The sequence below is a fragment of the Lycorma delicatula genome, chromosome 9 (assembly GCF_047948215.1).
Source record: "Lycorma delicatula isolate Av1 chromosome 9, ASM4794821v1, whole genome shotgun sequence".
In the NCBI taxonomy this organism is placed as follows: domain Eukaryota; kingdom Metazoa; phylum Arthropoda; class Insecta; order Hemiptera; family Fulgoridae; genus Lycorma; species Lycorma delicatula.
The window spans coordinates 79226788-79239797 of record NC_134463.1 but is presented as its reverse complement, the minus strand read 5'-3'; the positions used below and the strand labels follow the sequence as shown (position 1 = coordinate 79239797).

The following is a 13010-nucleotide window of genomic DNA, read 5'->3' as shown; positions in this document are numbered from 1 at the left end:
ATTACTTAATGATGCTGTAATAATAAAATAGTAAAATAAAGTATAGTATTTTTTGAGTATGTAATTCACATATATCATTTATTGTATAACTTAACAAGAACCTAACCTGTATTTCTGCATTAAATGTGACTCAATTTATGCGATTTCATTATATGGGGAAATTTTCCAGAACATAACACCCGTGTAAATTGAAGGTGCACTGTATAATAAATATATATAAATAACCAAATAAATATATATATAAATTTATGTAATAAATAAATCCAAAAGTACAAATATAATCGAACCAAATTTAACTATGCTCACTTCATTTGCTAGTCAAGGTTAGCGAGCAAATTGAGCCTAGGTTAAGTTTGGTTAGATTATATTTATTACATAAAGTTAGATTATAATTTTTATTTATTTATTTTCTCCTTTTAATGGCGCCATCTAACAACTAACTAGATTGGCTGCGGGCATCTTCTTAAAAGTACCAAAAATAGATTTAATAAAGTTTTATCCAACTTTGTAATTAAATATATTTTGTTTATAAAACTTCTGTTTTATGATTGTTTTAGTTTACTTTTTTTATTTTATTTTTTTGCGAGTAGCAGGTGCTTTTTATTTTGTGTCAACTTTGATTGGCAATTCTGTTGGTTCCAGATGTTTAACTGCACTGGATTATTTAATATGTTAATATTTGGAGAATACATATCATGCATTAGACTTACTATAAAGTACTTAATAAGAGTAAATTTTATTTAAAACTATTTACATGTTATATATTCCGAGCATAATAAAAAATCCATGCTTTTGTAGTTGCCACACTGATTTCCATGGTTTATTAAGGGTAAACTTAATGAGGTAAACTAATCTCATTTAAGTTGAGGTTTTTTATATATGTTGTACTTATTTATGTACAACTTCCCGGCTCTTTTCCGTTAAATGGCAGCATTTGCATTTTGTCGGGAATAGTGTAAACACGCCTTGGTATGAGATGGAATGACATCATAGCTGCATGGTGTGTCATTACCTCCACTTTTGCGCTGTAATTAATTTATTTACAATATTCCATTTCTTAGAAATATTTCATTAAATAAAAGCCTTCATTATTATTTTCATAAAAATGTAATTTTTATTTGCTAAAATGAATTTACTGCAATTGACCAGTAAAATTCTCAATAATAAAACAGCTATTCAATGCTTGCAAAACAAAGGTGTTCTACACAGTCTATACTTATGTGCTAATGGACATAAAATAAAAATTATACACTCGAGGTAAAGATTTATTTGAAAAAATTCTTCATTGTGTTGTGGAATTTATGCCGTCCAAATAAATTACTCAATTAAATTAATAAATCATTATATTTTGTATTATTCTACATGATTAGTATTCTGTATTATTTAGGCCTGCAGTATTCTGAGTTATTCATTTTGTATGTATATTTATATTCCTCATTTTTATGTATGTTTATTTTTGTATATTGTACATTGATTATTATTGTATAGTGTATGTTTGGTATTAATTTAGTAGGCAATCTACCGCTGTAGTTAGTTTTTAGATGGCGCCATGAAATGTTATATTGAAATAAGTAAGTAAATAAAATTATAAATATAATTAACCAAATTTATTTTACCTGGATAAACCTGATCTGCGTATTAGTCACTAAATTCAGGTTGATTTGCAGTTATATGTATTGACTGTTAATGGCAAATATGGTTAGACACTTCTGCTTTATATTTCATTATTTAAATGCTGTAATAGAGAATTCAATGCTGTATTTTGTAAAATGTGAAATTAATGCAATTTATGTTATGTTTTTATAGTGGGTGCTGGTACAGCTGGTAGTATTGTTGCTGCAGGGTTAGCAACTGATCCTGATGTATCAGTAATAATATTAGAAGCAGGAGGTTCACCTTCTCCTCTATTTGATATACCTTTGTCAGCACCTATGCTTCAACTAACACCTTATGACTGGCAATACAAAACTGTACCACAAAGATATTCTTGTTTTGGACTTACTGATAAGGTATATGTTTTACATAAGCTATTCCTTGCTTTTAAACCATTTTTATGTTTTATATTGAGGTTAATAAAGTTAAATTTTTCATTATCCATTGTGTGATAAAGTTTACTTTAAGTTAAAACTATGAAAGTAATTTATTTAAACATTAAATTGTGTACATGCATATACTGATATATATAATTTGCCAAGGATTTTTTTTGGTGAAATTAATGGTTTCAAATAGTATGAAGCATGATTGATTTTTGAAAACTGTATTTATTGTTATGAATATGTATTGTAACACGTTGCTGCTATGTCATTTTGCTATTGTCCCTTGGTGACTGACTTTACTTTAATGATAAAATTGTGTTTCTCAAACACAATTGGGATTCACAGTCGTGGGGGAATGACCCCTGATACTGATAAGCATCCACAGTTAAAGCAAACTACATTTTACAATTTATATTTAAATTGTATAATTGCTTTATTCACATATCCTTGGTTTATTTACAAACACAGTTTGTTTCAAAATTTACTTGAATATGAACAAATCTTGCTGTTTTTATTAAAGAAATTACCTAAAACACAAATAATTTATTATTTTTCAGTATTATTGAACTTAACCTGTGTGGTTGCTTCATATAATATTTTTCTATGAAATTTATTATAAATTGTAGGATAAGATTAATCGTTTATTTTTTATTATAAGAGAAAAAAAACATGTCTTCAAAAATACAGATATTTTTATTATCAGATTGCATTAAATTTGAATGCTGTAAATGTATTATATAGAAAGAAAATGGTGAAAAAGAATTTTTGTTTAAATAACCATGGTGTTGCTGCATTTCTTAAATATAAAAATCTGTGAGCTACATAAAATATATTCAAGAAGATTGGAGAAAAATATTGGTTCATTTTGGAACAGTCTCTATGAGGGAAGGTTCCAATATTCTGTGATATTATTCACATATTGCATTCGTTTAGAAAATTGGATTACATGCACTAAAAAAATTGTAAAAAAAAATCACACAGTGGTACTTCGTTTATTGCTTTTCAGACTTATGTAATAATGCTTTCATTTGTTCTTGCAGGTATTTTCAGTAACATTGTTATTGATGGTTTTCACTATGGTTTCTATTTATGTTATTACTGATTGTTATTATAATGTTAGTGATGACTTTCTGACTGTATCCTTAATTTGTGTTTTTAAATCATAATATTATTAGCTAAAACAATATCCTTGTTTTTGTAGACAATTGCAAGAATATTATAATTAGATTATAAGGAAGAACATTTTAGAAGTAAAGTTGGTTTGATTTCTTATTTAAAATGAATAGTTTAGTATAAAATTTGTATTTGTTGTTATTTAATGTCAGTTGGATTCTGTTAATTAACCATACATCTCAGGAATGGTCGACCTGAGACTGAACAAAACTACACTTCATGTACATAACATCCTCAATCATCCTCTGAGGTAATATCTTATGCTGGTTCTGGAGGCTAAACAGAAAAAAAAGATTAAAATAATACAAATATTTTTTTTTATTGAAATAAATATTTACACGTTATTTTTTCAATAAATAAAAGATATCATTTGTATTCATTTCAATGTAACAAAATCCAACTGACATTGATTTTATATATATATATATATCAGATAATTTATTTCACTATTTCTTATTTAATATTTAAATATTTTTTTATATGTATTTTTTTGGAAAGTGCCACAGCACTGTTCAGTGAGTGTGTTCTTCAAACCGTACAATAATATTTTTTGCAGTTCTCAATTACATCAATTTATTTAATTAAAGATGATGTAAAAAAAATATGTAAAATAACAGTTATCACCTTGTCAGTTATTAATAATTTTCCGACTAATATGATGGATACAGAATAAATTTATAGCAGTTGTTAACTTATTGATACTCATATCAGTTCTTTCATTTTTTCTAGTACAGTAAAATATCAATTATTCAAACTAATAGGGACATAGCTCAGCTTAAATTTTTGGTTGGATCTTATGTACATGAATAATTAAAACAACAGAGTAGAACATTAAAATTATGTTCTTCTTTTAAGAAATACATACAAATTTTATTTAGATATTTTTATTGTTATTAGATAACAATAAATAAGTGATGGAACGTAGTAATTCGTTAATAAAGTTTAGAAATACTATGGTACTTTTAATATAATATATATATATATATATAGAGAGAGAGAGAGAGAGAGGTAGGTAGTAGGCTACCTAAAAATGTTTTAAAAAGACTGAATACATGTGTTTATTTAAACCATTCAATATCTGTAAGATATAATAAAACTCATACATGAACCCTACGTTTTTTAAATTTAGTTTTTGGTTAATTTATTATAATAAAGGTTTTTATCACTAATAAGAATATTTTTCACAATTTTAGTAAGAAATTTTATGACATATCTTTGACTTTGTTCCACAAATGAGATTGTTACTGTGGTGTTAGTGGGTACATATGTGGCAGTCTTGACATCTAGTATCAGTAATGTGACTGATACAGTGTGTCTTGGCTGTCTGTTCTGTGTTAAATAATAAATTATATAACTATGAGATGTGATAAAAAATGAAAATTTTTATTTTTATTAAAAAGAACTTATTCTTCTGTGCTGAAATTGTATTTTTCCAAGTAGTCCCCCAGAGATATAACACACCTCTCTCAGTCTTTCTTCCAATCTTCAAATATTTGTGGAAAGCATTTTACAGTAAAGCCTGTCTGTGTTCTCTTTGTTGGTATAGCAATATCTTCTTCATTTCATCTCAAATTTCTTCATTTCAAAGATTGTTTTTTTTAATATTCTCTTAATCAGTGGGAAAAGGAAAATATCTCAGGATGCCATGCCTGGAAAGTACACAGACTGTGCATCAGTATGATTTTATTTTTGGCTAAATAATCACTTATTATTGAACTGATAATAGTTTCCAAGAGCTGTTTGCCAAAGTTTGTAGCAGTTTTCTTTAGTTCCCTCATGTAAGCAGCATAAAGCCGCTAAGTAATACTGTTTGTGGACTGCAAGACCTTGTGGAAAAAAGTAGTAAGAACCTTAGCAATCACCTTAGCAAACTTCCTGTGCTTTTTTCAGGAAGCTTTTATTGGAATAATAGGACCTTCGATTTCATTATTGTTAACCATACACCCACATTTCGTCACCTGCTATTACACGTTTGAATAATTCTGAGTCATCAGTGATGTCAGTTAAAAATTATTTTGCAGTGTTTTTGTGATATTGTGTTTTTGTTGCAAATTCAAGTTCTGGAACAAATTTTGCTGTTATTCTTAACGTAATCAAAATGTCAATAGAAATTGTTTCATATGAGCTGTAAGATATTCCCACCATTTCAGCAACTTCTCTATTAGTGATTCAGTGATTATTAATCACAGTGTCTTTTATTTTGTCAGTATTTTTATCAGTTGCTGGTTAGGGCATGCAACCTTTTTGAACCGTTTTGAACTTACAACCCTTTTGCTATCTTAATGATTTTGTTGAAGCTGTTTGCACTAGGCTGCCAGATTTGAACCAAGTCTCTAAATATGGCCGAAAATATTTATATACATTATATACAGTGCTGCTATCATGTGGGGAAAAAAGAAAAACTCAGTCAAAAAGAGATAGTATGTAGAATTAATAAAATCTCATTTTTTATAACATCTCATATATTATATATATATATATATGCAGGGTGTAACATGAAGTTCTCCTGGGACTTTCATAAACTATTTTACTTGTGAAAATAATGGAAAAAGTTCATATAAATTTATGTCCTAATGCTTCATTTGCAAGTTACGATTAGTGAAAGATTTTTGCTTGGCTTTCAGCCCCGGTTAAACGAGACCATGGTGAAATTTTCAGAATGTTAATTAAGGGGCAAAATTAGTGATTTGTTATGGATTTTGACCTGAAAATTCAAATAAAATAGGTCCAGAACTGCAGCTGTAGTTATTTCTGAGAAGTCTGGGATAAAAACCAATAAGTTGGGTAAAAAAAAATCCTGTTTTTTATGTTTGATGTACAATAAATTTGTTAAATGAGTAATAAACAAATAAAATGTTACTTGAAAATTTTATTTTAAAATTATTTATTATTTATTATTTAATTATTTATTTGTTATTAGTAAAATAACAATAGCTGATTAACAGTGCACAATACTGTATTAGTGTTTAAACCATTCTGTAAGGTAAATTAAGTATATCATGTACTGTGAACTATGCTGTCATTAATGAAAATTTTCTGTGAATTTTAGTTTGAACATTATCAGTTTGCTGTTGAAGTAATGTCATAGTTATTTAAATAGAGGAATACGCTGATATGGTATTCATTTAAGGTGTGTATAATGGTAAATGCTACAGCTGCTGCAGTAGAATTTAAAACATGTTTTCCGAATTGCAGGATTCCAGATCCCAAAACAATTAGCGTGACTATTCGCAATCTTTGGGAAACAGGTTCATTATCTAGTATTTATACCAGCTATGAACTGTATGTCCAATATGATGTTATCGATGCTGTTCAGCATAACCCAGGTGTCAGTAGATGTCTTTCTAGGTGGATCTGAGTTTTGTATTCAATGGTTTGGAGGACACTTAACTAAAACAAGTTTTATCCTTATCAAAAAACAGCCAATTCAACATCTATGCCGAGGAGATGGTCCACTTCACTTGGAGTTCTGCAACTGGTGGAATACAAATCAACAACTTTACAAGTATGTTTTGTTTACCGATGAAGTAAATTCCATTCGAGATGGCATCAACAACTTACGCATTGAGCATAATGAGGATAAGTAAATCCTCATGAAATGATGGAAGGCAATTTTCAACGCTGATTTAGCGTCAATATATGGTGCGGCCTTCTTCACAATCAGCTATTTGGACCAGGAGGTCCACATTCCTGGCCACCAAGTTAGCCTGATCTAAAATGGCAAGCTCAATTTTGAACATTATACTGGTATATATGTACGTATTTATTTATAGGAACTTCTTCCATTATTTTCATGAGTAGAATAGATTATAAAAGTCCCAGGAGAACTTTGTGATATATCTGGTGTATTTCTTTCTGAGAAATTGTGCATATGCTTATTACAGTCAGATATTTATTACTGGTCGATCCAAACAAAGACTTTTTTTTAAAATAGAAGCAATACTGTGGTAATATTTAGCATTAGTTTATAAAAACTTTTATTTAAAATTATATATATATCAACAAAGATAGTTAGTTTATTAATAATTTTTCATATCTCTTTATTTTAATTATTATTATTGTGGAAATATTTAGCAATAGTATTATAAGAGATTTGATTTAAAATTATACATATATTATTTTTAGATAAGCAAAGATAGTTTATTGATAATATTTTCATATCTCTAATATTATTTGTTCTGCTAATATTGAAATAAATACATACTTGCGTACGACTTAACTGAAAATATTCAAAGCACAAACTATAAGATTGAGGATATGTCTTTGGAAAACACATTGCATATTCATGCATTTTATTCCTTATGAATCTTCAGCATTTTATCCTGAAAGTTGGAATTATCTTCTTTGCTGGCTTCACTCCTTTCCATGTAGACTAATTGCCTGCAATAGCTGGAGCTAGCAGTATTGGTGGTTGTAATTTATTTCCAGTGATAGTCTTTCAACAATGCTAACTGCAAATCATAGAATGGTATTTTCTTTTTGTTGACGTGAAGTAAACTTTGTGTGAGTTGAACATCATCTCAGTAATATGAATACAGTTGGTTCTTGTTAATCCAACATTCTTTAGTCCAACACCTCCAGTAATCTGACACTTTTTGTCTAACTGCTGTGGCAATTCGTATAATGCCACTATTTTTTTTTTTTTTTCTTTTTATATAAAAAAACAAATTATTTTATAAAAAAAAGTAATACTCTAATAATTTACTGTACAGTACTTATACTGTATAGTACTATTATTATACTGATAGTCGCCAACAATGTCTTTAGCTGTGTCTGCACTAGTGTGTGGTGCCATTAGCTGGCAACTTGTACAGTATCAAGGTCTACACATGGCAGTAAACTTCTTACAGAATCTTACTACATGTCTCAGTATTGTATAATTGTGTGCCGTGTTTGGTTGTCATATTCATTTTAATGTGTCTAGTTTTCCTGACCTTAAGGTGTCCAGTTTTCCATATCTTTAACAGTATCCGAACATCTTTATTTTTAGTTTTGAAGATGTTGAAACCACAAAAATGTAAGCACATCATGCTAAGTTTATTTCAAAAAGCAGAAATTCTTAAAAGAATTGACAAAGTCAAAAAGATTGTAGCTTCATTATACAGAATTGGATATGCAACAATTTATGACTTGAAAAAAAAATTGGTTAAAAATACAAAAAAATGTGTAAAAGATATCAGTGGTAAAAGTGATTGGAAAACATTAAAATACGGCACATTCCTGTTAATGGAAGATACATTTTATGCTTGGTTTAACCAAGAATATTCCAAACAACTCCTCTTTCTGGTAAAATCATAAGCTTCATCATTATATACTATAGAAAAGCTTTCTTTTCTATAAAGAAATAATGAAGAAACAAGATTTCTGTGCAGGTGAAAGGTGGACAAATTCAAGTATCACTATGGAATCTGTTTCTAACCACCACAGGTGAGAAACTTTCTTGTGATTTTACTGCCGTTGAGCCATATAAAGAAAAATTTATAAAGACAGTCCAAGAGTTAGCTCTTGTTCCTTTTTTTGGCCTTCTCCTTTCTGGAATTGCTGTTGGAGCATAATCTCTGACAGGGGAAGTATACAGCCATCAGATGTCAGTATGCGGAGTGCCCACGACCTCATTGCATAAAGATGACCCCTGTAAGCGCTCAGCCACGAGTCTGTCCAGGCCAGCACCCTCTGGCAAAGAGCTTCCTTTGAAACATGTAATCTGTCATTCTGTTTCTTAACATAGTCCTCTATAACCTTTCTTTCTAGAGGTCCTCTCATCTTAATTCTTTGAGTGCCTTTTGGATTAAACATGACCTCTGTGCCCAAGGCTTCCAGCATCTCTTGTTGTTCATTCTCAAATTGTGTACAACTAAAATAAATACATAAGGGGTCTCCTCCTCAGCACATGTGGGACAAAGGTCCGTCCGAATGATCCAAATAGAATCTGTACAAGTAAGCTGTACAGCCTGCATGGCCTGCCAGGAACTGTGTTAAAGAGTAACCCAGCAAACCATGATTCCTTTGATACCAGCTTCTAATATCTCTGACAATGTGGTGTGTCCACCACCCTTTTGTCACCTCGGCCCACTTGTTTTGCCAGTTTCCTAACAACTCCCCTTCTATATCGGCAGAAATTCTCCTCTTATCGATGGGAGGTACAGGTCCCAAAGCCCGGAGTTTCTTCCTTTGCTCAATCAGCAGGTTTATAGGTAAACGGCCAGCCAAGACCTCGGCCGCCTCATTAGAAATTGTGCGAAAAGCGCAGATTATCCATAGACAGCATCTCCTGTGTGGAGCCTTGAGTCGTCCTAAATATTTTGCATACTTTGTGACACTTCCCAACAATTCGACCCTGTACAACATCATGGTGTACGCAACTCCCGCTAATAGTCTCCTCTGCAACTGGGTCAGGCCAGGAGACAGGCAACCAACCTGTTTTATCTGTTTTATCAAGGGTAAGCGAGTGGCCCTCCCCTACCATCCACTCTTTGATGACTTGATAAGTATCGCATATCTTAACGGTAGCCTCGTGAACTATGTCAACCTCCACCGCCAAAGCGAGCTAATCCATGTAACCCACCAGGGTCACTCCTGGCAAAAGGGAGACGTGGAAGACCCTGTTATAAGATAACACCCAGAGAGTTGATCCGATGACCCATCCCTGTGTTACTCCTCTGTATAGATTACGCTCAATTGTTGTTCCATCTTCCAGATAGCAAACAAGCCTACACGCAGTTAGATATAACTTGATCATCTGTCAGAGGTACAGTGGAATTCCGAACTCCACTAGTGACCCCGTTATTGTGACATGAGAAATACATTTCTCACGTCAAGGGTGGCAAGTGCACACATCGCCCAGCTCCTCCTTGTGACTCTCTTTGCAACCAGGCACACAGCGCCCACTGCATCAATGGTGGACCTTCCCTTCCAGAATTCCAGAAGCTGTACTGGCTGGCGAAGAGTCTGCTCACGTTATCCACCATCTCAGATATTCTGGTTGGATTATGTGCTCCAATGTCTTGTTCCTGACCAGGTTTATAATGCTGATGAGAGTGGATTATTATTTTGGAGGCTGCTACTGAAAAAAAAACATTCATCTGTTGTGCTGAAAAGAGAGCTTCAGATCGCAAAATATTGAAAAACAGAATTACGTTTATGCCTTCCTTGTTTTAACAGAAGTAGTACCATCCTAGGTCTTTAAGTTAAGCGTGGATTACAAGGGAAATATTTATTGAATGGTTTAATGAGCAGTTCATGTCATCAGTAAAAAAATTCCTCAAACAGAGAGATATCAGAAAAAGCATTGTTACTTTTAGACAACTGTAAGGCACCCAGATGAGGAAGACTTAGAAAATAAAGATGGGTTTATCCGTGTCTTATTCTTCCAAATATTTTTTTGTCTTCAGTCATTTGACTGGTTTGATGCAGCTCACAAAGATTCCCTATCGCCAGTCATTTCATTTCGATATATCCCCTACATCCTACATCCCTAACAATTTGTTTTACATATTCCAAACATTGCCTGCCTGCAGGCAATGTCCCCTCTACATGTCCCTCCAAAAATTAAAGCAACTATTCCAGGATGCCTTAATATGTGGCCTTTAAATCTATCTCTTCTTTTAACTATATTTTTCCAAATGCTTCTTTCTTCATCAGTGTGCCGCAACATTTCTTTATTTGTCTCTTTATCTACCTATCTAATTTTTAACATTCTCCTATAGCACCACATTTCAAAAGCTTCTAATCTTTTCTTCTCAGGTACTTGGATCATCTACGTTTCACTTCCATGTAAAGCTACACTCCAAACATATACTTTCTGGATGTTTAAATTAATTTTTGATGTAAACAAATTATATTTCTGATTGAAGGCTCGTTTCACCTGTGCGAAATGAGCCATTTTATATCGCTCCTGCTTCGTTCATCTTTAGTAATTCTACTTCCCAAATAACAAAATTCTTCTACCTTCGTAATCCTTTCCCTTCCTATTTTTATATTCAGTGGTCCTTCTACATTATTCGTACTATATTTCATTACTTTCATTTTGTTCTTGTTTATTTTCATGCTGTAGTTCTTGCCTAGGACTTCATCCATGCCACTTATTGTTTCTTCTAAATCTTTTTTACTCTCAGCAAGAATTGCTATATCATTAGCAAATTGTAGCATCTTTATCTTTTCACCTTTTACTGTTTCTCTGAATCTAAATTGTTCTTTAACATCACTAACTGCTAGTTCTATGTAAAGATTAAAAAGTAACAGGGATAGGGAAGTCTTTGTCAGACTCCCTTTTTTATTACAGCTTCTTTCTTATGTTCTTTGATTATTACTGATGCAGTTTGGTTCCTGTAAATGTTAGCAGTTGTCCTATCTCTATATTTGAACCCTAATTTTTTTAAATGCTGAACATTCTATTCCAGTCTACGTTATCATATGCCTTTTCTAAGTCTATAAATGCCAAGTATGTTGATTTGTTTTTCTTTAATCTTCCTTCTACTATTAATCTGAGTGCTAGAATTGCATCCCTCGTCCCTATACTTTTCCTGAAACCAAATTGGTCTTTCCTAACACTTCTACCAGTCTCGTCTCAATTACTGTACAGAATTCTAATTAAGATTTTTTATGCTTGAATAGTTAAGCTAATTGTTCTGTTTTCTTCATATGTGTCTGCTAATTTTTTTGGTATCACGACAATAACACTTTTTGAAGTCTGATGAAACTTCACCTTTTTTGCAAATATTACACAACAGTTTGTATTATCTATCGCCTCCTCACCTGCACTGCACAGTAATTCTGCAGCTATCCCATCTCTCTCAGGAGCCTTTCTGCCATTCAAATCTTTTAATCCTCTCTTAAATTCAGATCTCAGTATTGTTTCTCCCCATTCTTCCTCTTCAATTCCTTCTTCTTCCTCTGTAACACCAGTTTCTAATTCATTTTCTCCATGTAACTCTTTAATGTATTCCACCCAGCTATTGACCTTTTCTTGTATATTTTAAATTGGTGTACCATCTTTGTTTAACACATTATTAGATTTTAATTTATGTATCTCAAAATTTTCCTTAACTTCCCTGTATGCTCCATCTGTTTTACCAATGATCAATTTCTCTTTCCACTTCTCAACACTTTTCTTTAATCCACTCCTCTTTCTGCACTTACTGTTTATAGTATTTCTTAATTGCCGATAGTTCCTTTTACCTTTATCATTATATTCTTATATTTTCTACATTCATCCATCAGTTGCAATATGTCCTTTGATATGCAACGTTTTCTACCAGTTCTCTTTGTTCCGCCTAAGTTTAATTCTGCTTATTTAAGAATCTCCTTTTTAATATTTTCCCATTCTTCTTCTACATTTTCTACCTTAACTTTTTTACTCAGACCTCTTGCGATGTCCTCCTTAAAAATCTTCTTTACTTCCTCTTCCTCAAGCTTCTCTAATTTCCACCGATTCATCTGACACCTTTTCTTCAGGTTTTTAAACCCCAATCTACATTTCATTATCACTAAATTATGGCCACTATCTATGTCTGCTTCAGGATAAACTTTGCAGTCGATGAGTTGATTTCTAAATCTTTGTTTAACCATGATATAATCTCTCTGATACCTTGCAGTATCACCTGGCTTTTTCCATATGTATATTCTTCTGTTATGATTTATAAACTGGTGTTAGTAATTACTAAATTATACTTCATGCAAAACTCAATAAGTTGGTCCCCTCTTTCATTCCTTTTGCCCAGTCCGCATTCACCCACAATATTTCCTTCCTTGCCTTTTGCGATGCATTCCAATCTCCAACTTCTATTAAATTTTCATCCCCTT

General features: G+C 31.7%; 1 protein-coding gene across 1 annotated transcript in view; it reads left to right on the top strand.

Moving 5' to 3' along the window:
• LOC142330246 (alcohol dehydrogenase [acceptor]-like) overlaps window positions 1–13010 on the top strand; it is a 45772-nt gene that overhangs the window by 929 nt on the left and 31833 nt on the right. The window contains exon 2 of the mRNA XM_075375415.1: window positions 1807–2009. Coding sequence (XP_075231530.1) covers window positions 1807–2009 — 203 coding nt within the window. The remainder of the gene's footprint in view (window positions 1–1806; window positions 2010–13010) is intronic.